This window comes from Adiantum capillus-veneris, chromosome 4, assembly GCF_014529385.1.
Source record: "Adiantum capillus-veneris isolate H3 chromosome 4, ASM1452938v2, whole genome shotgun sequence".
NCBI lineage: Eukaryota > Viridiplantae > Streptophyta > Polypodiopsida > Polypodiales > Pteridaceae > Adiantum > Adiantum capillus-veneris.
The window spans coordinates 63,459,456-63,487,293 of record NC_140934.1 but is presented as its reverse complement, the minus strand read 5'-3'; the positions used below and the strand labels follow the sequence as shown (position 1 = coordinate 63,487,293).

Genomic DNA, 27,838 nt, shown 5'->3' with positions numbered 1-27,838 from the left:
ATTACCGATTTCGCTTTGACCATCTGTTTGAGGATGATAAGCTGATGAAAAATCAAGCTTAGTTTCCAAGTTTTCAAACAATGCCTGCCAAAATAGACTAGTCATGCGGGGATCTCTATCGTTGACAATAGTCTTTGGCAATCCATGGTGTTTAAAAATCTGAGCTAGAAATATTCTAGCCATGTGATCAGCTTTGATCGTCTTCTTTACTGGAAGAAAATGGGCTTGCTTACTGAATCTGTCTACTATAGTCCAGATTGCATCATTTCCATTCTTGGATTGAGGAAGATCCGTAATAAAATCCATGGCAATACTTTCCCATGGCGTGTTAGGCACAGGGAGCGGCTGAAGCTTGCCATAAACTTTATGTCTGTCATATTTTACCTTTTGGCAGACTAAACACTCACGTACATATTTTTCAATGTCCGCACGGAGTGTTGGCCAAAAGAAATATCTTTTGAGGGCACTAGTGGTGGAAGCAATTCCCCGATGCCCGGCATAAGGAGAATTATGTGCTTCATCCATCACCTTTTGTCGTAAGGGCTGAGCTATGCATATTGCTTGTTGACGATAGAGTGTATTATCTCTGATAGAATAAGGTGGCTTTGAGTGACCAGCTTGAAGATCTGCCCAAATTGTGGCGAAGTCTGGATCTTGAGGATACATCTCGCTGAGAGATTCTAGTTCCTCATGATAAATTGTTGTTAGTGCATTGATCTTTGGACGCCTGGAGAGAGCATCTGCAACTGCATTCTTTGTTCCAGAAGTGTGTAAAATCTGAAAATGAAACATTGAAAGAAAGTTGGCCCATCTCATCTGCTTTTCTGATAACTTTCTCTGTGTGAGAAAGTAGCGAAGACTTTGATGATCTGTCTTGATAATAAAATCAGCTCCTAATAGATAGTGTTTCCAAATGGAAAGAGCATGAATTACTGCCATTAGCTCTTTTTCGTATATGGAGGCATGCAACTCTGCATCTTTAAGGCGCCGACTTTCATAGGCTATCGCGTGACCCTCTTGGTTCAAAACTGCTCCTACACAATCTCCAGATGCATCCCAGTATACCTCGAAAGGTTTGCGAAGATCAGGGACGATGAGAACAGGTCCGTGACTGAGTAGATACTTAAGCTTTTCGAAAGCTTGTTTTTGTCCAGACCCCCAATGGAATGGAATCCGCTTCTTTGTCAGGTCATGGAGGGGACCTGCTATCGCGGTAAAAGCTCGAATGAAACGCCGATAATAAGAACAGAAGCCAAGGAAACTTCGTACATCATGTACCGTAGTTGGCGTAGGCCATTCTACAACTGCTTGAATCTTATCAGGGTTCATTCTCACCTGGTTGTGAGATATTATATGGCCCAAATAGTGGATTTCTTTTAGAAAGAACTCACTCTTCTTAGCATTCACAAATAATTTGTGTTTGCGTAATTCTTCAAACACTAAGGCGAGATGCTTATAGTGTTCGTCTTCCGTCTCTGAGAAGATTAAGACGTCATCAAAGAAAACGCCTGTAAAGCTTCTGTATGAGTGGAAGATTCTATCCATCATTCTGTTGAATGTAGCTGGTGCATTAGTGAGTCCAAAAGGCATCACTAAGAATTCATACAACCCGAAGGTTGTTCTAAATGAAGTCTTATGCACATCCTGAGGAGCTATGCGGATTTGATGATAACCGCTCTTCAAGTCTATACGACTAAAGACACTTGCTCCTTGTAACTTGTCAAGAATGTCGTCAATCCGAGGGATTGGAAATCGATTCTTGATTGTGATCTTGTTTAGAGATCTATAGTCTATGCACATGCGGAATGTGCCATCCTTTTTCTGTACTAGCAAGACAGGTGAACAATATGGAGAAGTACTAGGCCTTATTAAGCCCTTCTCCAAAAGTTCGTTAACCTGCTTGAGAATTTCCTCTTGCTGCATTAGACTAACTCGATAAGGGGGCTGATTTGGAGGAGAACTTCCTGGGATCAAATCAATGGTATGATCCTCAGGTCGCGAAGGTGGGAGTTCATTTGGAAGTTCATCTGCAAAACAATCTTTATATCTTTCTATTAACTTAAGTCGTTTTTGCTCTAAAGAGGAAGAAAGTTGTGAAACAGACACATCTCTCTCTCTTGCAAAAATCAAGTACGCTGAAACACACTTTTTCATTTCTTTCTTGATGGCAATGTGGTTGGCGATAGGAATACACCAATCACCTGCATCTGCAAGTACAAGATACTCCTTTCCTTTATGAGCAAAAGATAAGGTTTTCTGAACATAGTCAGGAATGGGATGCATCTTGTAGTGCCAAGGCATTCCCAAGATAACATCGCATCCTTCAAGTGAAGCTAGTAAGAAAGACTCTTGATCCTTGTAGTCGTCGACCTTTAGATTCAACTTCCCTATGATTGGAGTGGAGTTTGAGTTCTGCCCTTTGAAAGCAGATTGCGCTTGAATAGAGACTCCCAAACGATTGGGCTGCAAGTTCAGGTCGTCAGCTAGCTTGGTAGAGATGAAGTTGTCTATGCTACCAGGGTCAAACAAAATAAGAGCCCGCTGGTTGTTGATACTACCCCATGCTTTGAGAAGAGATCTTTCTTTTCCATCCTTGGTTGTATTTCCCTATACATCTAGGACTGCATTGGAAGAGGGTGGTTGTGGAGGGTTGGTAGGACAGTCACCCTTCATATGACCAACTTTTCCGCACTTGAAGCATCTTTCTTCACTAATGTATGTTCGCAACTCAGCAGGAGAGAGATATCTCCCTTTCTTGGGCTGATTTGGCTTTGCTTCTGCTTCGGAGGCGGTTCTTTTCTTCTTTTGAGAAGAAGTAGAAGAGGTAGGCTGCTCATGGAGAGCCTTCTGCTTAGCATGGTAAGTGCTTTGCTCCATCTTCCTCGGAGTACCCTTGTCATGTATTCCATCAGCTATGCGGGCTGATTCCATAAGTATCTGCAAATTACCTCGAGGGTAAAGCTTCATAGCCTTTTGCAAGACTTCATGCAAACCTGCTTCAAACTTGCGCATCTTCTCCGAATCGTCAATCTTCTTGAATGGAGTGACTTTCAAGAGAACGTCCCAAAACCTATCCACATAGCGTGGAACAGTTTCGTTCTCTGACTGTGAAAGTCGATCCCATTCTTTCTTTACCTCTTCCTCATAGTCTGGAGGAAGGAACTGTGCGTAGAACTCCTTCTTGAAAGCGGTCCAATCTTGGGGTTTGCGATCTTCCAGGATAAGGGTTAACCACCAATTGCTGGCAGTGCCTTTCAGGTACAAACTAACATGGCGAAGCTTGGATCTTTCTTTAAAATTCCCTTCAGCAAATGCAACTTCAAATTGGCGGATGAAAGCCAAAGCTTTGTCATTATCACGCCGTCCATTGTAGGTGTCGAATTTCACATCTTTATCTCCCGACCTGAATGTTTTCTACCTGTGGTGCTTCTTCTTATGGTGCTCCTTCTTTCGATGCTTAGACTCCTTGGAGACAGGAGTCCTTTCCCTTGAATGTACTTCTTGCTGCGACGGATCGTCGAGAAACATGTCTTCCAGAGAAACTATGTCTTCCAGATCCTTCATGAAAGAGAACTCAGGGGAATCAGGGGGGTCCTGCTCTTGAACTTTTGGATTAACCGCACATGACATTCTAGAGATTTCTTCTGCCTCTCGTGCATGCGGGAAGTTCCAATCAAAGGATCTTTTCTTGGTTGTGGCGCCTTTGGGTTCTGCGGGATTTCTCCCGACCCCATCGGCATTTTCTCCTTCCCTTTTTCAAGAGTATGGAGAATCTTTTGGACTTCTGGATGGGAGAGAGCTTTCTGCAACTCTTCCACCTGCTGTTGAAGGAGAGATAACTCTATCTCGCGTCCTCTCATTTCTGCAGTCTGCCAAGAGTCGTCAATCCCTTCAGGAAGAGAGAGAGGACCTTGCTCTGATACCACTGTCACAAAAATACGGAAGCGTAAACAGACGTTTAATTGCACTTCAAATACTCAAGAGAATTAGAGGGAGCGAGAAAACTTGACACTTCATTGGGGACCAGAAGATGGGCTGGTCCCCCCCCATAAAGAGAATATCTTTATTACTAAGGGAGAATCTTTACAAGCACAGGAACGGGGCATACGCCCGTCCTCTATTCTTTCTTCTGTTTTGTTCTGACTACTGACTGAGAAAGTGTTTCCACTTTCTTACTGCTTAGGGGATTTCCCCTCTTCTGCGAGACTGGTTGGAAGCTCTCGAAAAGAGAGTCTATCTTCCGAAACAGCTCATCGGAAGCTCTCACAGAGGAGAGTCCATCTTCCGTTATGTGTTGCCTTCATGCTCATTCATTCATGCATCGAACACAAAAGAGAAACAAGCAAAATGCACACGCACATGCTTGCTGTAATTTTCTGCACATAACCTAAAATTCTTACCTGTGCACACCCCTATGCCGAAACAGAGGTCTTCTTCGCGATGGAATCGCGCCAAACTTGATGTAGACTTAGGATAAGGAGAGAGAGGAGAATTTCTATGGCTGATCTGCTGAAAACAGCCCTAATCGAGGTGATTAGGGGCTGAAAACAGAGAATTACAGCAGCCGCACTCTGCTAAGAGAGCGTCTACGGCAGCTTCTCGCGATGAAACTTCACCAGAAGGTGTCTATGACTGTGAGATCCCTTGTTCTTGACAATGGGAGCACAAGGCTACCACATATGTCGCAAGGGGCTGCTCTCAAGCTTCAATGGAGGGCTCCACCGCGTAGAGCACGCTCACATTAGGGGGGGTAGGTGCACTGCCAGCCCTGAAAATGGGGGAGGGGGGGCTCCTAAATAGCCATCAGGGAAAGGGGGCGCTAGGAAGAGAGAGAGGGTGAGAGTGAGAGTGAGAGAGAGTTAGTTTGCATTGGTAAGTGTGCCACTTGGCACACTTACTTTAAAAACTTAAAAACCATTCAACTTTTGACTTTAAAAACTTCTAGCTCATTAATTAAAAAAATGTGCAACTAACTAACAACTGCTACCAATGATTCTTTTACGAGAACACCAAAGGTCTGCCGGCACAATGCCGCACGGGCACTGCACCGCCTTTACTTGTTCACACTTGTCCGGCCACCCCCCCGGGCACGGACCGTTAAATTTAATTTCACGAAACTTACCCTAAGGCTTTATTAGCTTTATTAGCCTTAGGGTCACTGTTCTAAGGACCCCATCTCATTCATGTGCTTGTACTGACGCACGTATTTTTCCTGAGCCTAAAATCTGAGGCTACTGCTTACCCCTTTCTGAAGACCCGATTTCCCAATCACTAGGGCTTCAGGGTAATTTCTGTTGAGGTCCCTCTGAGGTGTTCTAGCCCACATTTAGGCTCACCTGAGGCCTTAGAACTGCTAGGTCTATTCTGGTGTGCACACAACTAATTAGATAATTCTTTTCTCGTAAATAAATTAATTATTTACAAAGTCTGACTTAGTTACATCTGGTGTCGTATTCTTCTCTCTCTATCTCTCAATCTCAGCACCTTCATTCACAGTGTTTACCACTTTGTTTGTGATCATTTGCACTCTCTCACTAAAGGAACAGAAGGCTCTCTCTTTCGTAAGTAAAAGGAACCCTTGAGCAGAGTTCAGAGCACTGATCTTGAGCAAAGTTCAACATTCATTTCCGCTGCACCTTACACAAAACTAGGAAGTAAACTTGGCGTCCCCATTGGAGGTGATGGTCTTGGGCAACCCAGCAATGGGATACCAAAACCGGATGAATAGTCGAGCGACGTCTTCTGCTGAAGATATATGCTTGCAAGGGATCAGCATGACAAACTTACCGAACCGACTAATGAGTGCATAGAAAGCCTCCAAAGACCTTCCCTCTACTTACACTTTCTGGCCCTTGGTCTTGCATCCCTTGAGTAAATCTATAAGTGGTGCTTCAATTTCTGAAAGATTCTACATGTGTTTGCTATAGGCCTGACAAAGACCCACAAAAGAGTGTATCTGCTGGGCGGTTTAGGAAATCTCCCAAGATAAAATGGCTTGGATCTTTTCGGGGTCCAATCTCATGTCCTCGCTGTTGATGATGAAATCGAGGTAGGAAACCTCATGTACCCCAAAGGTACTCTTCTTGGCATTGACATAGAGTTGATTTGCTTCAAGAATCTGGAAAACCTTCTCCACATCCAACGTTTTTGGAATGTCTACTTCAAAAATGTGAATCTAGTGGTAGCCGCTCTTCAAGTCGATTTTGGTGAAGAACTTTGCACCATCCAGTTGCTCCAAAATGTACTCAATGATGCGAGGCATGGGAAACTTGTTCTTGATTGTCAACTTGTTTATTGCTTTGTAGTCAACACATAATTGGGCGATTTTTCCTTCTTCATGATGAAGAGGATGGGTGTTGTGAATGGTAAGGATGATGGGTGGATAAATCCGACCCCAAGAGGTCTGCATTCTGTGTTTCCAACTCCCCTTCTAATGCTTTGGATAAGCGATAGGGAAATTGGCTGGGTGGTTCTGTGCTTGAAATAAGCTCGATATGATAGCCTTCTGGTCGAGAGGGTGGAAGCTTTGGACGAAGGCCATCTCACAATATAATATGCTAATACCGCTTAATGAGTGTCTGCATCCTAGGTTCCCCTTCTAATGCTTTGGATAAGCGATAGGGAAATTGGCTGGGTGGTTCTGTGCTTGAAATAAGCTCGATATGATAGTCTTCTGGTCGAGAGGGTGGAAGCTTTGAACGAAGGCCATCTCACAGTATAATATGCTAATACCGCTTAATGAGTGTCTGCATCCTAGGTTCCATCTTTAGCTGATATGGGATGGTCTTAGTTCCATGAACAAATGTCAGGTGCAGCAGAATTGAATTATGGTGAAGATCTAGGGTTTACACTTCCACAAATCATTTCTTTCTTTTCCTTGCGTTAGTGATCCTTTTTAGCTTGAATGATGGTTCTTTTTATTGTCCATATAGAGAGGGAATGAGAGAGAGCGATAGAGATGTGTAAAGGGAGAGAGAAAGAGAGAGAAGAGGAGAATGACACCCGATGGGGTCCCAACCAATCCTTTCAAGGGCCCCCCACATTGTTGTCGATCTGGTATTTGCTTTCAATTGCGTAAACGGAATATACACACATGCAATACCTCAAGTGCAGACTCTACTGACTCGAATGATGACTATCACCACAGTAACTCCTCAGAAAGAGGCATCTCCGGGGTTGATTTGATGCACCTTTGGATCCTTCTTGATGTGGGATTGTGGATAGCCACCAAGGGTAGATCTGGAGCTGAATTGCGCTCCCGATGTGGGAGAGGGCTGAGAGCTGGCTGCAAAAACACAAAACTGCGAGACGAAAAACGCAACAGCTCTCTCGCGTAAAGCATGGCTGAAAACGCAAATCTCTATGAGGGTGATGACGGATAGTAGTGGAGCACTCGATGTCGGTGAGGGAATGGCCAAGTGGAGGCTCGATGGGCTGCCGAACTACTGGACCGCAACGGGGAGACCTAGCAAGTGCAGATCTAGGCCGATCCGGCGAGGGAAGGATTAAAAACTGAAAATGCTAGAGGCTGATCTGCTACTAGGGAGGGCGCTGGGCTGAAATCTGAAAACGATGGGGATCTCTGCCCAAAAACGCAAGGCTGATCTGGGAGTTGGAAAACGCTGGGCTGATCTGCAACCTCTGCTAGCGCTATCCACATCTAATGATAATCAGTTATAGGTGAGTTTTGCAAGTTATAATCCACTTAAAAGCTAGGACCTAGGTAGGGCAAATTGTCCACCAGACCCAACAAATAAATCATAAAAATGATTTATTGATAAGTTTTGACCAAGACTAAGTTTCGGGTAAAACTATCACATATGTCCGGGACACCCAAGGATCCGATCGATGTGGAGAATGGCTCATTGGATTCCTCTAGCCTAGAACTATATGTATGTCATGCTAGATGCCCACCATAGTGTAACAACATTTGTCAAAACGCTTTTACAAACCATTTGTGCAAGAGGGTTTCAAACTGGAAAATTGGTACTACAAGTCGATGAAGCCTGTCCACGTGGCAGAGCCACGTGCACGTAGTATCCCCTCTTGCTTAAGGTGAGGTGCTGGTATCAAACTCCATGCACACTATAAGATGGTCTCAGATGAATTTCCTTCTAGATGATGTCCTCCACGGCGACTTTTGAGAGAGGCTCCCCTAGGTGATGTGGAAATGTCCAAAACACAAGGATGGTGATGATGCATCTACTCGCAAACAATGGACGGCATCTTGGATCAACTATGCCCTTGTTGGTTACCGGCAAGTAATAACCTTTGTTGCCCCAACTCGGATGGTGTGAACCAAACCGCAAACCGGATGGATGGTTGTAGAGCGAATGGCTAGATATGCAAACGCTGATGTCGACTAAGGTTACCGACCAGCCTATACTGCCCCTACGCGGAAAGATTGGTGAGAGCAACGCCGAATGGGAGATGAAAATGGATATGTCCTTTGGAGTGCCCATGAACCATGGCAAGTCCTCTTTATGATGTCTCATGAGACCGCCAAGTAACTCCTCAAAGATAGAGGCTCCTCTTGGGGCTTTGACTAGATTGCTATATGATAAAAGCCCTAGATGAATCCTCGTCTCTGCAACGGATGTGGCTGCAAATGTAGGCTCACGATGCCTGCGAACTCCCGTGGTGGTTGCCTTGGATTGGAACCCTTTGGCTCCAGGTTAATGGCTATCGATTGCTAAGAAGATGCAAATAGTGCGGACCTGATGTGCTGCCAAAGATGTGTACACATCATAGACGATGCAATGCCTCCTCTAGAATGATGGTATTCTCCAAGCAGATGGGAGAGATGGTTCTTCAAACAATGCCCAGACTCCATAGCTAAGAGGCTGACATTTTTCACTTATTTATTAAGTGACTTTTGTTGGAAACTAGGTAGGGCAATTTTGCTAAGTTTGTATATATAGAAACCTAGCATTAGCAGTTTCTTGAGGAAGAGGCAGCAAGAGTACCTTGCTCAACAGGCACCTTCTCAGCAAGACCCCCCAGCATGGCCTAGCGTTTTTGCAAGACATATCAGCCTTGGCGTTTTTGCATTGCAGAGCAGCTTCGACATTAGCAGACACAACAGAACCACTTTACGACAACAGATCAGCCCTAGCGTTAGTAGATTTCTCCCAGTAGTAGAATTCAGTTGTCACGTGACACATCCCAACTCTATGTGTCCGTGGACAAGCTACACCACAGCAAGGTTCAGTCAGTCCATCAGCCTAGATTTAGCAGTGATCTGGCACTTTTGTGAGTCTATTCGTAGACCGTGCATGCCCAGTCACTAGCATAGATGCATATCCTCCGGTTGCACACAGCATGATCATCGAAATTCCCATCAGAATCCATTAGCATCAGTTAGGGGAATTTTCCAGTGCATTTAGTCTATTTTTCTATTTATTGGTTATTTTCACTTATTATTTTTAAGTGACTTTCCAACATAAGTAGGTAGGGCAATTTTTCTAAGTTAATATATAAGAAAACCAAAGTTAGCACTTCCTTGGGACAGGCAGCAAGAGCTTACCACTCAACAGGCAACTTCTCAACAGTACCCCCCACAGCATCAGATCCATCGCCATACCTCCCACTTCCTTTGCGTTTTCACAGATCATCCATCGCTTGAAGTCTTCTCCCTTCTGGCGATAATTCCTTTGCAGATCAGCCCCATCATAGCGTTTTCGAATCAGCCTTGCTGGCGTTTCTCCACAACAGCCTATTGGCGTTTTTGAAGCAGATCAACAGTAGCAATTTTGGGATTGTAGATCACCAGCAACATCAGCGTTTTGCTCAGCTTTAGGACCCTCTCACACCAGCGTTTTCAACATGGATGTGCCTGCATAACCAGCGTTTTCAGCATACAGTAATGGCCTTAAAAACGCAGCCAAAGCCTGGTTTTTCCAGCGTTTTTATTTAGCCTAAGTCCCTCGCCAAAACAGGGATTTTCAGCCGTGTGAAGCAGCCCCAAGACCACTCAGAACATCAGCAGTTTTCCCCCTTTGGACAGCAGATAGAAGTAGACCAATTCAGCCCCGAAACAGTCCAAGAATTTAGCATATAGAAGATCCCAGATTTCAGCCATTAAGTTGTCGTCGTCACCACCGTCGTCGTCGTCGGCATAGTCCAAGTTGCATCAGTCCATTGCATTCGCATTGTACACCTTTGTGCAATCAAAGTAGACCACTCTCGCCAACGAGAGTGGGGCCTTTGGAGGAGGGTTTAACAAGCTCTCGGGTGTCGTATCTCTTCTCTCTCCTTCTCTCAGTCTCATTCACTTGCACGCACAATATTCACTCACTTTGTTCGTGACCACAGCACTCTACAAGACGGAAAGCTCTCTCTTTCCCTAAGGAACTAAAAAGAACCTTGAGCAATAAAGATCACTAATCTTGAGAAAATACAACATTCATTCCGCTGCACCTTACATCAGCCCTAGCGTTTTTGGAGCAGCAGGACATCTAGCGCTTTGTAGTTCCATCACGACAGAACAAGCCCATAGACCAACGTTTTCAGTTTTCAGCAGTCAGTACCCGCAGAAGAAGTCCCGAACCTGGCAGATCTCAACTTCCCGCAGCAAATCCTCGCCGCACGGTCAGATCCAGCGTAGTTTGCAGTTTCAGCCCGGAAAATGCAAATTTCAGTATCTGTGTTTTCAACGTGTCGTTGTCGCATCGTCACCATAGCCGTCGTCACCTACATAGAGTCAGAGTTCAGTGGATAAAGATTTGCAGATTTCAGCCATAGCATTCTCAGATTTCAACCCGTCTCGTCGTCGACATTGTCGGCAAGTCCAAGTATTGTACCAGATTGTGCAATCAATAGTAGACCACTCTCACCATCGAGAGTGGGGCCCTTGGAGGAGGGTTTGACAACATCTCCGGTGTCGTATTCTCTCTCTATCTCTCAGTCTCAACACCTTCATTCATAGTGTTCATCCACTTTGTTTGTTGATCACTTGCACTCTCATTTAAGAACGGAAGGCTCTCCCTTCCCTAAGTAAAAGGAACCTTGAGAACAATTCAGAGCCCTCATCTTGAGCAAAGTTCAACATTCACTTCCGCTCCACCTAACAGGTATATAGTGTTTGCATTTCCTATGCTCAAGGCACACAATTCTATGCACAATGGCAAGTCCTACAGTTCCTTGAGTGAGAAAAGCGTCCTTGGGTGAAACGCTACAACATACTCAAACACAAGAGAGGAAAAAAAAATTCCAAGATTAGTGGATTAGAGAAAAATCTTCAAAGCTTTAATACCAATGTTAGGTTCAATGGAATTGAAATATGCTGAAGATCTAGGTTTTACACTTCCACAATTCCTTTCCTTCTTTTCGTTGCGTTCAGGGTTTCCTTTTAGCTTGAACGATGATTCCTTTTACTATCCCTTAAGAGAGGGAATGAGAGAGAGCAGTAGATGTGTAGAGAGAGAGAGGGGAAAGAGAGAGAGAGAGAGAGAGAGAGAGAGAGAGAATGACACCCCAAGGGGTCCCAATCAACCCTCTCAAGGGCCCCAACCACCGTTGCCGATGTGGTATTTGCTTTTGATCGCTGAAATGGAATCTACACACATGCAATACCTCAAGTGCAGACTCTACTAACTTGAATGATGATTGTCGCCGCAGTAACTCAAGAAGAGGCACGTCCAGGGCTGATTTGATGCACCTTTGGATCCTTCTCGATGTGGGATTGTGGATGGCCATTGAGGATAGATCTGGGGCTGAATTGTGCTCGTGATGTGAGAGGACTGAAGCATTGAAAGCTTGCTATAAAAACACAGATCTGCAATGAGAAACGCAGCAGATCTCTTGTGTAAAGCAGAGCTGAAAACACAGATCTCGCTGACGGCGATGATGGATAGTAGTGGAGCACTTGATGCCGGTGTAACAGAATGACCGAGGGGAGGCTCGATGGACTGCCGAAGTACCAGACCGCAATGGGAAGACCTAGCAAGTGCAGATTGAGGCCGATCCAGCAAAAAAAGGGCTGAAAACTGAAAATGCTAGGGCCTGATGTGCTGCTAGGGAGGGCGGTAGGCTGAAATCTGAAAATGCTAGGGAGCTTTGCCCAAAAACGCCTGACTAATCTGGGAGCTGGAAAACGTTGGGCTGCTCTTCAACCTCTACTAGCGCTATCCACATTTGAGACTCCCTCTATAGGTGAGATTTGCAGGTTATAATCCACTTAAGGGCTAGGTAGGGCAAATTGTTCACCAGACCCAACAAATAAATCATAAAAGCGATTTATTAATAAGTTTTGACCAGGGCTAAGTTTCAAGTGAAACTACTGCACAATTGTCCACCCGGGAATCTGAGAAATGAGGAGTTGAAAGCTGGCTATAAAAACGCAGATCTGCAATGAAAAACACAGCAGATCTCTTGCATAAAGTAGAGCTGAAAACGCAAATCTCACTGACAGCGATGATGGACAGCATACACTTGCAAATCCTCCTCTACCATCCAATCTGAGTTCTTGTAATGCTCAACGTACACTTGCAAACCCTCCTATGTCATCCAATCTGGCAGCAAATCTGAGGCTTTCACAAGGTCCGGCGTTTGCACAAAGTGGGGACACAAAGTTTTCCTTTTCCTCTCTACGACCCTCTTTCAAAGACTGTAGTGCCCCGTACGCGTTTACGATTCCCCCTTTTATCTGCATCGTGAAGTTTTCGAGGGATCTATTGTCTGATCAAATCATTAGCTTTATATCAGTCCATTGACAAAACATGGCAGATTTACTATCTATTACTGGAACATGAATAGCAAATCAAGGATTCCCAAGACGAATGTCTCAACCTGTGAGTGGTGCAACAAGGACATCTCGCTGAAATGTGGCTGTTGAACCGAAAACTGTAATTGAGTTGCCTTTTTCGTGATCTATGTGCGAATGTCTGATGTGAATCCATCAACATCCAACACATAGGGCTACTTGCTACACTCCAACTTGGCGGCTAGCTGTGGAGACTCGCCCAAGCCAAATAATTTGTTTTTTCGGAGGAGCCTACTAAAATACATAGAAGATGACATGCATTTAGGCAATTGTTATAACTTAAAGAAAAGGGCCATTGAGGGAGTCTACTAGTACCTATACATGTGTGGGCAAATGAGAATAATTTCTTTTTGTGGACCACATAGACCTTTTTGAATGGATACAAGAAACACTCCTAGCATATTGCTCCAAGAAGGAGATCCTAGCAATCGTGTTGATTGCTAGCAATCCTAGCAATGGATTTAAAGACATTCCTAGAAATGGTATTAATTGCAATAGAAACATCTCCAGATTAACTCTGAGAGACAAGATATAAATCCACAATACTTCTAACTTTGAATTTTTTTTCCTTAACAAATTTCTTTGAAATGATAAGCTTGTTCATAATACTTGAGAGCAAGACAAAAATGCACTCCATTGCTCTAGGATAATTGACTACAGGCAAAAAAGTAAAAAGGATTCCAACTCCATCAAAGCCACGGGAGGGCAATACAAGGTTGCATTGTAATTTTAGGACATATATATATATATATATATATATATATATACATACTGAACTTCTGAACTGCTGCTGCGACTGCTCTCTCTTTGCTGAAGTGTCGGGCCCTCTCTCTCTCTCTCTCTCTCTCTCTCTCTCTCTCTCTCTCTCTCTCTCTCAAGTGCCAGATGGAGGTTGCCCCCTCTTCGTGCAACGGTGCTCTTAGAGAGGGACGCTTAGTGGTCACTGGTCACACAGTCCTTCTAGTCGAGTGGGAGAGGGAAAAGATGGAAGAGGAGCCAGAGGGTGCATATGTTGCCACGTACCTTCCGAAAGTCCTCTCCGAAGAGACACTGAGAGTGGAGAAGCCTCGCAAGGTTAATCATGAGGCCTACACCACTCGCTGCCACCAAAAACTTCCAGCTCCCATCGAGTTCCACTTTAATGAAGCCTATGTCACACTTCAGCCAGGACGTGCGTGAGACCGAGGTGGCAAAAAGTGGTTCATCGAAGAATGTGTCCGTTTTGCTGTGCGAAATCACCCGAGGCAAACCCCTCACCCATCCCCGCTTCATGGCGGACATGCTCAAAAGAGGCGGTGGGAAGGGCATTGCTAGGATTCGAGCCAACAATATCGCACGTCAAAGGCAAACGTTTCACTAGTTGGGCTGCACCCATTCGACGAATGTCCAAGTCAAAAAATAGAATTTTAATTGTTATCCGCCAAATGTGACAAGGAACGAGCCCAATTTTACATATCAAGGCGCCCTCCGGCGTCCCCGTCTCACAGGGCCTCATATGCCTTTCACCAATATAGCTCCACCCTACAACTCGCCACCCACTACAAGATCTATAACCACTAGCATCCGGGTTGATGTCCTACTGTGTCATGTCTACGTTCCCACACCTCATCATGAAGGGTTGGTCCCTCTAACTGTTGCTCGCGAGCTTTCTCTCCCTTGGCTCAAAATGAAATTGTATAGGATTGGCTCTTTTGTAAGAGCGAACATGATGCATGTTGCGTGAATTCGTCATAAAAAGGGGCTTTAAATTGGTGGCAACACTTTGAAAACAGATTATATGAAGCTCAAGGTGACTTGAGAAAGGAAAGTAATTGGCGCCCAACACTCGACATTTTGATTTATGATTACTTGCCTTAAACTCAAAACACAGCGAGCGTACGTCTTAGAGGTTGGGGATCGAGATGGAGGCTAAGGAGGTGTCAGTAGGCCTAGCTTGTGATCACTCTTCACTCCCCTTTCAAGTACTCGAGCAATTAGCATCTCTCTTCTTTCTTATGCAGCTAGTTGAACAGACACAGAAAATCTCAACCTGCTTGCTACTCGGACTTGTGAAAGTCAAAAGGTGAGAGTGGTCTAGCTGTACCCATCACGACTCTCAAATACCTGTTTCATTCGTACTCAGGATGATCTTCTCATCTCCAGCTTTTGCTTTAGATTCAAAAAACTTTATTTGAATGCATTAGGATTTGGCTCTATTCTTTCTACAGCTATCTAATAGCTTCTGTTTTGTAGTAAAAAATGGAGTTTGATAGCGTCGAGAGCATCTGCAATTGGAGTCCAACTTTGCTAGTCAGCTACTAGGTACAGACATGTACAGCAAGCCTTTGAAAATGCACAATGTCAATGGACAAACTTTGGTCAGCTTGCACAACTGGAGGATTGGAAGCAATTCGGAATACAACAACTATCTCACAGAGCTGCATTATATGGTTGGGTGCAAAGAAAGATGAATCTTCATCAAGGTCAGCATGCTTCGCCGTTTCTCCATGGAATCAACAAATAAAGCTCGAAACCAGCAGTTAATGAAGCCAGAGGATACACAAAAGAACCCTCAATACAAAGAAGTTCACACAACAAAGTGACATACAAATAGCACTTGAAGCCAAGGAGCAAAAGAAGGTACCTGCAAAAGCTATTTTGAAGGAGAGCTATAGATCTCAAGCAAAGATATGCAATGACAATATTAAAGACATGCGAAAATGGTTCGATAATGGTGTTGGAAGATTTTCAAGGGAGGAGTTTCTTAGTGGAAACTTAAAGAAAAATCCAGAGTTGAGGGCTGCCATAGTTGAAGTAATAGAGATGAGGAAAGGGGAACTCACATCAGTATTCATAGATAGGAAGGAATGTGCTTGGAGCATGGAGGAGCTATTTTCCAAGGTACTCACGCAAAGAAACTACATGAAAAAAACACAACCAGTAGAGAAAGGGTCCTCATCAAATATAGCAAAAAGTTTGCTTTTGCATTCCCATCATGAATAAGTCTACGTTCCAACCATAGAAGAAAGAAGCAGTGCAACTCAATTTAAAATGACAACATCAATAGAGGACATGATTCTTCCGATCCCAGCAAAAGATGCTTCTTTTCTCTGTGTCGCCATGTTTGGTAGTTCCTTCTTCATTCCGGAGCAAGTGATCCAATTTCGCCAAGATAGGCTGGCAGCTATAGGTGCAACAATATAGTACACATGCCTTAAAGGATTGGATGAAGGAATGGTTGGCTTCGGAGGCGGTGCTTTTGTTCAAAAAATCTTGACAGGTCCTTATGAAATGTGGGAGGTTGAAGTTACTGACTTAGCCATTGGTATTGGTATGAGTACTTTGTTGCTTCCGGGAACAAGGAGAGTGGCAAGTTCCGTAAGAGTGGTAAGTGAATAGCTTATTTTCTACTAAAGAAGTAATTTTTTGATTTATGACCTCACTATGAACCAATTTTGATCATAGGGTGAGAGATTGATTCTTCTTGCTGTGTATCTTTTATTGACTGAGAGCATCTCATAATCTGAGGTTGGGCATGTACAAGTAAGATGTCTATACTTTTTCTTGTTGTTAGTTTTATAAATGGGGGTTGAGCCATACTTTGCTTGCATATCGTTGGTTATAGGCGACAAGGTTGGATAGTGGTTCTTGTGGTAGCCAGTTTGTGAGAGATAGGTGGCATGCGTATTTGGTTGACTTACGAATTGAGAAATGAGCTTGGGATTTTTTACAGGAATCAGTATTCTGGCCAAAGACATAACTTGTTCTTAAAGAGTTCTACCAATCTTTCCCAAAGCCCATGTGCATGCTCTTGTGCATAAATTTGCGATTTCACTCCATCTCACAGGTCGAGGAAAAAGAAAAGTTCGAAATACTTATTTATCAGCCTTCCAAATCAGTAGACTTGTTGATCTTTAGACCATTAAATACTTGTAATGATAGCGTTGTTTTGACCGTTGTACAGTCCAGAAGGTGGAGATCTATGTGCTCCTTTGTTTTGCAACCTATTGGGGTCTGAAAATAGGTCTAGACAGCAGTGGAATACCTTTCCATCGGATGTATGAAGCACGGACATGGGGGCCGGTGTCACTGGATGACGAAGATATTGATGTTGTTTACTATCACTATAGAAAACACAGTACAGGTTTGGCTGAATTTTGATATCCATGAAAACATAAGTAGAGTGCTGCTGCCCACCACCTACTGCTGCAGGGCTGAATTTTGTTGCTATACTAAAAAAAACAGTGTGCTCAAATCTCCTCGATCGATATGCTGAGGTGCGATAGAGTCCAGAAAGAGGTGTTCCTCTGGTTTGCAGTGAGGTAGGGCTGAAAAACATGTCCAAATAGCACTGTAGACTGGCTCCAAAAGTGGGTAGATGCACGCATATCTACTCCAGATTTGCAAAACAATGCTGATGCAAAAAGCGCTGATTGTAAAGTGGTGTGCAGGGGATGGCCTTGCCTCTAGGAACCTCAAGAGAGGTGTCAAATGAGGAAAACTCTTGTGTAAATTTGATCTTGATATACATATGAACCATCGTTTTCAAAGATGCTGCCACTAGATGGCCTCCAAGATTTAAAACATAGGTATAGGAAATAATCTACATTTTCTATACACCACCGCATCAAATTCACCTTTCTATAGAACATCATAGGGCACGTGGATAGACAATTCTATCCACCAATGACAACCAAGCAGGTACAAACATCATTAGTGTCTCCTTGGCTCCAAGAGCCTATCAACAGTAAAAGCTAGAGCTCCTCCGCATGTGCACCATGCCTTGGGGCATGCTTTATCAACCGTTGTAAGGTATATGGAAAAGTTGGAGGTCGGCCTTGCCTCCTAGAACCAGTCGAGCCATCTTGCTCCAAAGTCTGGCTCACAATGCAAGAGGGAAACATACTCTTGTCCCATTTTTGAGTTTCACGAAGGCCAACAACCTTTGACTCGTTAGCCACCCCATCCTCTAGAGACTGAATAGGTCCTCTAAGTCCTGCCAAGGAAGTAAGAGCCATTAGTGAGCTTGGTGCTGATAAAGAAATTTATCAAGAGTATTATTAAAATGCAACTCTCTACAAGTCCCTAATGAAGTTGAAGGTAGATTTGAAGTAAAAGCAAGAACATTTGTAGTCACCGCATCGGACTCCGAATTTGAAGTTTACTTCTTCAGACAGTTTCTCCGTATACATGATGCTACACAATACCAAATACCCCTTCCTTGCTTCAATTATGCTTCTTTTTAGATCTCAAGTTTTCTTTAGAGAATGCGGATAGAGAGAGAGAGAGAGAGAGAGAGAGAGAGAGAGAGAGAGAGAGAGAGAGAGAGAGAGAGAGAGAGAGAGAGAGAGAGAGAGAGAGAGAGAGAGAGAGAGAGAGAGAGAAGACCGCACACCAACTAGGGTCCCAATACCCTCTCAATGGCCCCCCATCCCGTTACCAGAATGGTAATAATTTTTCATTGCATAAAGTGAACATACACCCTTTGATGCTTGATGCATGACTACTACTTGACTTGAGACTAGGGAGATGATACTGCCTTGATACCTCTTCAATAAATGGGCCTTTGGGGTTGATCTGATGTACCTGCGATAGACCTTTGATGTGGGCTACCTATGACCACCAATGGAGATTGGTTAGGAGGCCAACAAAACGTCTCAGATGTGAAGACCACCTTGGCTGAAAACTGTCCACACAAAAACGCAGTAGATTTGGGGTTCTCTGACACCCTCCGACCACCACGATAGTCGGCAAAAATGGGCTGAAACTTGCAGCAAATTGGAACCACCTCCTAGAGCCAAGGGAGGGGCTGAGTGGGAGAGGATAACTGGCTGAAAAATGCAGCAATAGGCTGGGGCTGGATTGGGGCAGCAGAAGGCCTCAATAGGTGCAGATGTCGACGACGAGGTATTGATATTTGATAAGTCTATGACAACGACGACAACAACGACGAGGTTCTGTGGATCCTTATGCCGAGCCAAGGCACAAGGGTTATCGGGTGCTGGGGTACTGTGTTGACGAAGGTAACGACGACGACGACGACGCTAAGGTTGAATGCCGGGATCTACTAGCGGTGTTGATGGCAAGGGGTTTGCAACCACGACGAGGCTAGGCTGCGGTTCTGCTGGAGCTTCAACTTGAAGTGCTGGCTGTTTTGCCGAAAAATCGCTGACCATCTAGGGCTGAAAACGCTGATGGAGAGGCTGAGAAACACTGGCTGATCTTGGTTGGAAACGTCAAGGAGATGAGGCTGAAAACGCTGGCTATCTTCTCTTCCGCTTCTGTTGATCCTAGTGCCCAATGGGCTGCCTACATAGGAGGCACAGGTTGGGTCGAGCAGGGACATAAATCAGTGAGATCTAACAAAATCCGACATTAGTAAGATCCGGTGTGGATCTAGATGCGATTGCCGAGAGACCATGGTCTGAGATCTTGATGGATTTTATGCGATATTGTGGCAGGCTACAGTGTCACTTTCACAGGACAATTAGTTTACAGTTGGTCTTTGGTCTGGTTGGTTCACACTAGACGGACTCGCTGGGCAGAGACACGTGGCAGGGATACGGTGGTCTAGCGGACATCGTGGCCAGGTCACCACCGCCACCCAATGGGGATAGACTTAGATGATGTTCTTTATGAGCCGTTGGTGGCTCTTGATGATTGTACATATGAGTAGTTGTTTTGGGCCAGGGGGATTATCTTGTACGTAGTCGTCTAGAGTGAGTCTATTCACAGAGCACATCTTCACCATCCTTGCACATCTGAGCCTCGACACCCCATTGTACCTGTGAGTCCTGGGTTGGAGCTGAGTGTGTTGCCACGCCAGAGTCTGTATCAGTCTTTGAGATAGTCGAGTCATATGTTCTGGTCTGTTGTTGTGACTTTGTGAGCTCTGTTGATGTCTATTGTTTCCTTTCTGTTCAGTCTGTTTGTTCAATCTGTTTGAGTGAGATTGTCATGCACATTGCACTGAGGACCACCCACTGTAGAGAGCACGACACATTATCCGCGCTACAGGTGCTCTCATTTTGGCGATCACGGTGGGACCCGAACCCACAATCTCACTCCTTCCCTTTGCTTTCTTCTTCTCTTTGCTTGTGAGTGCCTTGAAAATACCATTAACCCCTCACCTAACCTAACCCTGATGAATTGTTGCCGTAACGGTCTTTCTATAACCACGTGGGGAAGATTGGCTATGCCATTTCCTTTTCCTCTTCAATCGCACCCTCTTCAATAGCAGGTCTTGCGTTCAACTCCTCGGCTTGATCTTTATGATTTCTGAACAGTTTCCTGCACGTTAAAACTCTCTTCTTCTTCCTCTACCACCCTCTGTTTTCACCCCTAGCCCTCCCCTTTCCCTCGCCCTAACTTATCCCCTATTCCCTCGCTACTCGCCCTCTCCCATTCCCTCGCCCCTAGCCCTAGCCCTCCCCTTCCCCTCTCCCCCCTTATCCCCTATAGCCCTCGCTACCCTTATCCCCTATACCCTCGCCCTCGCCCTCGCCCCTATAACCTCGCCCTTTCCCATTCCCTCGCCTCTCGCCCTTGTTCCCCCTCGCCCTCGCCTCTAGCCCCCTAGCCTCTCGCCTTGTCCCTTCCCTCCGCCTCGCCCTCGCCCTTGCCCTCCCCTTCCCCTCGCCCTAGCCCTCCCCTTCCCCTCGCCCTCGACCCTCCACCTCGCCCTCGCTTCTCGCCCTTTCCCTCCCCTCGCCCTCGACCCTCCACCTCGCCCTCACCTAACCCCTCGCCCTCACCCCTAAAGCCCCTCAAGTCCCTCGCCGTCCTCAGCCCTCGCCCTCCGAGTGCCCTTGCCTCCTGGCTGCTGCGCCAAAGGCAATCAAAAATAAAAAAAAGCAAAGACCAGAAAAGCACATAAAAAAAAAAAAGAAAACATCTAGAAAGCGAAAGCTTACTTACGTGGCTTTAGCTTCAATTTGAACGTAAATCAGCCTCCAACTTCTTCATATCAGAAGCGCCAAGCGTACTCCTGACTCCAACCTCTTCCCATAGCTATTTGGCGGAGACTGAAGAAGGATGTGGAAGAGTTTGTGCGCAGTTGCTTGGTATGCCAGAAGGTCAAGTTTGACAGGCATAAGGCATAGGGATTGTTACAGCCTTTACCCATACCATAGTAACAGGGAATGGTCGTTTTCAGGTCTCCGTTCCCCGTTCCCATTCCAAGTTCCCGTTCCGAATCCCCGTTCCGTGTTTCAAACGTGAGTACCCGTAACAGGGAATGGCATTTTGTTCCGCGTTCTCGTTCCCCGTTCCCGTTCCGGTTTCCCGTTCCTGGTAACTATGACCCATACCCACCCGCCCCTGGGAAATATTGAAATGGATTTCATTTTTTTTGATCTCCCGAGAATACAGAATGATCACGATGATTTTCCGATTACATGGCACGTCTGAGACGATTCTCTCCGACAGAGACCCCAGATTTATGAGCACGCGGTTGTAGTTCTCGTCATCGTTCCACTTGCAGACTGAAGGGCAATCTGAGATTGCCAATTCAGTGGTTTTAGATTTATTGAAGTCTTGTATCTCGCATCAGAAGACTCAATGGGAAAAGAACTTACCTTTGGTGGAATTTGCCTACAATAACACGATACACTCTTCGACGGGGAAGACGCCATGAGAGATTGTTGAAACTGCTGCGAAGGTTCCATCCTTCCTGAGCACGAAAGATTAGAAATTTGAAGCGGATGAATATTCGCGAGATTTGGATACGGCTTTTGCCAAGGTTTACGAGACTTTACAGAAGTCTCAAGAACGACAGAAAAAGGCAGCGGATTGCCATCGTCGCGACTGGAAACTGAAGGAGGATGATTGGGTGCTCTTACTTTTGAGAAGGCACGCCTAAGAAAGAAAAAGGGAAAGGAGAGGCTTTTTCCAAAGCTTAGTATGTGATACTACGGACCTTTCCAGATCACTGACAAGATAAATGATGTCTCCTTCCGATTGGAACTACCAGATACTTGGAGGATTCATAATGCATTGCATGTGAGTCTCTTGAACCCTGTTAAGGGTGATGTGCCTGATGATGGGGAGCCTGATGAGCAACCCAAAGTGGAAGAAAACGAGGAGATCCTTCCTGAACAGATTTTGGCACATAATGATACGAAGAAAGGTAAAGTCTGAAGGCGGTTCTTGGTTAAGTTCAAGAACTTTCCTGCATTTGATGCGAAGTGGATGGAGGAGGAGGACCTAGCAAATACTCCTCGGATTGTGAAACTTTACCTCGATGTTTTGGTTTAGCATAGTCTACTCCAAACGGAACCCAGAATTCAGCTTGGCCGGAGATTTGGTGCAGTGGGATGCACAAGAGGGGAGTCACTCCACTCCTCTGTCAACAGATGCCTGCATTTTGATACTAAAGTCACTGATGTCTCTTTGGGCTTCAGGGATACTGAGAGCTGACAGTATTCTGTTGGATGACTTTATGAAATGGAATTCCTGATTATGATACTGATTTGTTCTTGACTTCTTGTGAGTGCAGGAACTGATAGACGAAATGACTGCAGCATTTTGGTCTACTTGATCTCGAATAGACATGGTTGCAATAGGGGTTAGTCAATCGGACATCGATGAGGTCCCGATTGGACCTAGATGTGATTGCTAGCTACATTGCCGATAAATCATGGTCTAAGATCCGAATGAATGTTGAATGTCATGTGATGTCCTGTGATGTCTGGTGATGTCCTGTGATGTCGTGTGATGTGACTGTCGATTTTGTACATGTGCTAGATGTGTGTTCCTAGTACGTAGGTACTAACAGTCAGTGTCTGCTAAGACGGTTTATGGCTTTTGTCGGTTTTGCAGGCGTAATCGCGGTCGATTACAATGCTTTCAAGAGGGGGGTATGTCACAAAGTGATGACGTGGCGGACAACAAAAACCCTAATTTCTGCCAGAAACCCTAAAATTCCTGCAAACTTCTAACTCCACAATACTTCTAACTTTGAATTTTTTTTCCTTAACAAATTTCTTTGAAATGAGAAGCTTGTTCATAATACTTGAGAGACAAGACAAAAATGCACTCCATTGCTCTAGGATAATTGACTACAGGCAAAAAAGTAAAAAGGATTCCAACTCCATCAAAGCCACGGGAGGGCAATACAAGGTTGCATTGTAATTTTAGGACATGGCCTATGTATTCACTCTATTACGGAGGCCCAAATTCAGACAATGCCATGTGGCACATGGAGGAGGTTCAAAGCGAGGTCTGTTGAAATTCCTGAGTGGAAATATGGGATCAGGCGGTGAACCGCTACGATCAAAGCTCTCTCTCTCTCTCTCTCTATGCAGAAATCGGCGCAGAGCTCTCTCTCTCTCTCTCTCTCTCTATTGAAGTGCCGTCGTTAAAATTCTATTCTTCTTCTTCTCTCTCTCTCTCTCTCTCTCTCTCTCTCTATATATATATATATATATATATATATATATATATATATATATATATATATATATATATATATATATATATATACATACTGAACTTCTGAACTGCTGCTGTGACTGCTCTCTCTTTGCTGAAGTGTCGGACCCTCTCTCTCTCTCTCTCTCTCTCTCTCAAGTGCCAGATGGAGGTTGCCCCCTCTTCGTACAACGGTGCTCTTAGAGAGGGACGCTTAGTGGTCACTGGTCACACAGTCCTTCTAGTCGAGTGGGAGAGGGAAAAGATGGAAGAGGAGCCAGAGGGTGCATATGTTGCCACGTACCTTCCGAAAGTCCTCTCCGAAGAGACACTGAGAGTGGAGAAGCCTCGCAAGGTTAATCATGAGGCCTACACCACTCGCTGCCTTAAAAAACTTCCAGCTCCCATCGAGTTCCACTTTTGTGAAGCCTATGTCACACTTCCGCCCGGACGTGTGTGAGACCGAGGTGGCAAAAAGTGGTTCATCGAAGAATGTGTCCGTTTTGCTGTGCGAAATCACCCGAGGCAAACCCCTCACCCATCCCCGCTTCATGGCGGACATGCTCAAAAGAGGCGGTGGGAAGGGCATTGCTAGGATTCGAGCCAACAATATCGCACGTCAAAGGCAAACGTTTCACTAGTTGGGCTGCACCCATTCGACGAATGTCCAAGTCAAAAAATAGAATTTTAATTGTTATCCGCCAAATGTGACAAGGAACGAGCCCAATTTTACATATCAAGGCGCCCTCCGGCGTCCCCGTCTCACAGGGCCTCATATGCCTTTCACCAATATAGCTCCACCCTACAACTCGCCACCCACTACAAGATCTATAACCACTAGCATCCGGGTTGATGTCCTACTGTGTCATGTCTACGTTCCCACACCTCATCATGAAGGGTTGGTCCCTCTAACTGTTGCTCGCGAGCTTTCTCTCCCTTGGCTCAAAATGAAATTGTATAGGATTGGCTCTTTGGTAAGAGCGAACATGATGCATGTTGCGTGAATTCGTCATAAAAAGGGGCTTTAAATTGGTGGCAACACTTTGAAAACAGATTATATGAAGCTCAAGGTGACTTGAGAAAGGAAAGTAATTGGCGCCCAACACTCGACATTTTGATTTATGATTACTTGCCTTAAACTCAAAACACAGCGAGCGTACGTCTTAGAGGTTGGGGATCGAGATGGAGGCTAAGGAGGTGTCAATAGGCCTAGCTTGTGATCACTCTTCACTCCCCTTTCAAGTACTCGAGCAATTAGCATCTCTCTTCTTTCTTATGCAGCTAGTTGAACAGACACAGAAAATCTCAACCTGCTTGCTACTCGGACTTGTGAAAGTCAAAAGGTGAGAGTGGTCTAGCTGTACCCATCACGACTCTCAAATACCTGTTTCATTCGTACTCAGGATGATCTTCTCATCTCCAGCTTTTGCTTTAGATTCAAAAAACTTTATTTGAATGCATTAGGATTTGGCTCTATTCTTTCTACAGCTATCTAATAGCTTCTGTTTTGTAGTAAAAAATGGAGTTTGATAGCGTCGAGAGCATCTGCAATTGGAGTCCAACTTTGCTAGTCAGCTACTAGGTACAGACATGTACAGCAAGCCTTTGAAAATGCACAATGTCAATGGACAAACTTTGGTCAGCTTGCACAACTGGAGGATTGGAAGCAATTCGGAATACAACAACTATCTCACAGAGCTGCATTATATGGTTGGGTGCAAAGAAAGATGAATCTTCATCAAGGTCAGCATGCTTCACCTCTGCCCGCAACCACAACCTTCTCGAATCTTTACCGAGAGGAAACTGCAAATGCTTGTCAGGAACTTTTGCTGACTCACATCCAGACTATCACAAGAGTCAGCAGCTGTATTTAGTGTTACAGTATTATTTTTTACTGCGCGCACCGGAAAGAACAGGGGTTCCATCTTCTCCAAGTTCTCTAGCAATATGCGATGCTTTTTTTTTTGTCTCTGCCACTGCCTGCCGTATCCATTTCACCATCTGCTGTTTAAAGCGCTACAGGACAGGGCAAAGCGTTTTCGGACTCGGCGTAAAGGGAAAGCGGAAAGGTTCAATTGCTATGCAGCCCCTATTATGAATTGGGTAGTGCAGATTATGCAGCAAAAGGCAGATGCAACAGCTGTGCTCACCCTTCAAGATGATCCAAAAGAACAAGACCGTTCCAAAATGGCCAAAGGGAAAGGCATCTTGCGCAAGAGGGCAAAGGTACAAAAAGATTCGTCTGAGCAACTAGCAACACTACCCTTCTCCGAATCACAGGTCAAAATCTCTGACGTCCATACTACAACACCAACAGTGCGTATGTCTACTTCTGTGGCCACCTCAACTTTCACACCACCTCTTGTGAGTAGTGTTGCAGTCACTAAAACACAACCTCCAGTGGTGTCGTCAGCACCACGTACTACTCTTAGTGCAGGGGCACCTAGAGGTACTGCAGGGGCATCTAGCTCTGGAACACCTCATGCTTATATGAGAATTTTGCACCTCAGGCCGACAGACTTTTAGATGCGGACAGAAGAGCCATTGCGACGATTATGAATGTAGCCCTCTCATTGCAAGGTACCAACGGTCTGCATCGGGCTTGCTATGACGGTATGCAAAGGGAAGTGCAAGCTCATTGTCAATGAGCGACGGATCGGGACAATTTCATTGCTAGGGCTCAAGATCGCATAAAAATCTTAACTCAACAGGTAGTGGACCTCAAACATATCGTCCACACTTAGCAAAAACAATTAAAAGAGGCAAATGATATGGCCGCAACAGTTCAGGACCTCTCTCCTGTGGTACATACACTGTGTCCCTCATGTGCCAAATACCAAGCTGTGGCCATTTCACAGAAAGTTCCAGCTACAGCTACAACTACAACTACAACCCCGGTTTCTACGCAAATTTCTGCTATGGCAACACAGATACAGACGGACGTTTCCAAAGCCCATTCAGGGGATTCTCAAACAGCAGAGAAAGCAAATCCCACCAATATGGAGTCTAAACCAGCAGGATCGGTCTCATCACAATTTCATGGACCCTCTATGGCCTCCCCCTCCGAGTCCCCATCCTTTCCTCAGCACTTCTACGGCTTCCCTGGATTCCAAAAACCTGTTCCACCCTCTCAGCCTACTTAGTCTTTTCCTGGATTTCCACCAGCTCCACCTTCTCACCCTACGCAGCCTGCTGTTGCTCCTGGGGTGGCTACTCCATACCCGATGTACCCTCCTCATGGCCACTACCCCTCACCATACACTTGGCCTCCATCTCCTTACCCACCTTTCTATCAGCCTCCTCCTCCTCCATCATCCGACCACCAATAGTAGATCGCCTATATTTCAGTTCTTCAGTTCCGCTCTCCGGGATGGGCAGCGGTCTTGTGGCGGGCAACCTGTAGCAGGCTAGAGTGTTACTTTCACAGGACAATTAGTTTACAGTTGGTCTTTGGTTTGGTCGGTTCACACTAGACGGACTCGCTGGGCAGAGACACGTGGTAGGGATATGGTGGTCTAGCGGACATCGTGGCCAAGTCACACCGCCACCCAGTGGGGATAGACTTAGATGATGTTCTTTATGAGCCGTTGGTGGCTCTTGATGATTGTACATATGAGTAGTTGTTTTGGGCCAGGGGGATTATCTTGTACGTAGTCGTCTAGAGTGAGTCTATTCACAGAGCACATCTTCACCATCCCTGCACATTTGAGCCTCAACACCCCATTGTACCTGTGAGTCCTAGGCTGGAGCTGAGTGTGCTACCACGCCAGAGTCTATATCAGTCTTTGAGATAGTCGAGTCATATGTTCTGGTCTGCTGTTGTGACTTTGTGAGCTCTGTTGATGTCTATTGTTTCCTTTCTGTTCAGTCTGTTTGTTCAGTCTGTTTGAGTGAGATTGTCACGCACATTGCACTGAGGACCACCCACTGTAGAGAGCACGACACATTATCCGCGCTATAGATATGATTGGAATGTGATGTGGATGTTCAGTGACTGTCGTCTTTGTGCAAGTGCTTGATTTGTGTCGTTTAACACGTCAGAACTTATAGTTAGTGTCTACTGAACTGGTTTATGGCTTATGTCAAATTTTGCAGGTGTAATCGAGGACGATTGCAATTCTTTTAAGAGGGGTGTATTTCACAAAGTGATGACGTGGCACAACTACCTGAACATGAGATAAAATTGATTTTTAAAGTTGTTTCAACTTATGGTTCCTTTCGAATGGGTCCCAATGGACACAAGGCCATTAAAATATGCCAAAAGACTAAATCGCGTGGAGTGCAGACATGGACAATTGTACGAAAACTCCCCGTTTTGCGCTAACTGTGCCACGTGGCAGGTTGAATGGATTTTTGCAATTCATGCTGGTAGCTTTTGAGAGCAAATGCTTTTGGATTCACGCTTGATCTTTCCGTCATACTGATTAAGGCTCCCCATGCTCCCAACAACGGTTCAACAACACACTATTGGTTCATAACTCACCCAATTTCACAAAGTATGACGGTAAGACCAACCATGGAGTAGTCAATCAATTCATCCATCAATTTGTGGCTCAATTCAAAGCTTCCATCCTCTCGACCTGAAGACCATCAGATCGAGCTCATTATAGGTGCAAAACCACCCCACCAATTTCTCCATCGCTTATCCAAAGCATTAGAAGGAGAATTGGAAACACAAATTGCAAA

At 45.1% G+C, this 27,838-nt stretch overlaps 2 protein-coding genes and 1 pseudogene across 3 annotated transcripts in view; all 3 read left to right on the top strand.

The window, feature by feature from the left end:
* Window positions 1–13,648: 13,648 nt before the first annotated feature.
* On the top strand, window positions 13,649–15,070 carry LOC147459305 (uncharacterized). The gene is made up of 3 exons (XM_086510594.1): window positions 13,649–13,837; window positions 14,764–14,825; window positions 14,996–15,070. Exons 1-3 carry the CDS (start codon window positions 13,649–13,651, stop codon window positions 15,051–15,053), a joined length of 309 nt encoding a protein of 102 aa, XP_086366720.1. The 3' UTR covers window positions 15,054–15,070.
* A 723-nt stretch (window positions 15,071–15,793) lies between these two features.
* Window positions 15,794–27,838, top strand: part of LOC147459303 (uncharacterized) — a 32,531-nt pseudogene continuing 20,486 nt past the window's right edge. Inside the window, exons 1-2 of the transcript XR_015187848.1 lie at window positions 15,794–16,129; window positions 16,208–16,285. The product of XR_015187848.1 is annotated as an uncharacterized LOC147459303 (transcript). The remainder of the gene's footprint in view (window positions 16,130–16,207; window positions 16,286–27,838) is intronic.
* Window positions 23,319–24,958, top strand: LOC147459304 (uncharacterized). Its single transcript, XM_086510595.1, has 3 exons — window positions 23,319–23,507; window positions 24,434–24,495; window positions 24,666–24,958. Exons 1-3 carry the CDS (start codon window positions 23,319–23,321, stop codon window positions 24,721–24,723), a joined length of 309 nt encoding a protein of 102 aa, XP_086366721.1. The 3' UTR covers window positions 24,724–24,958.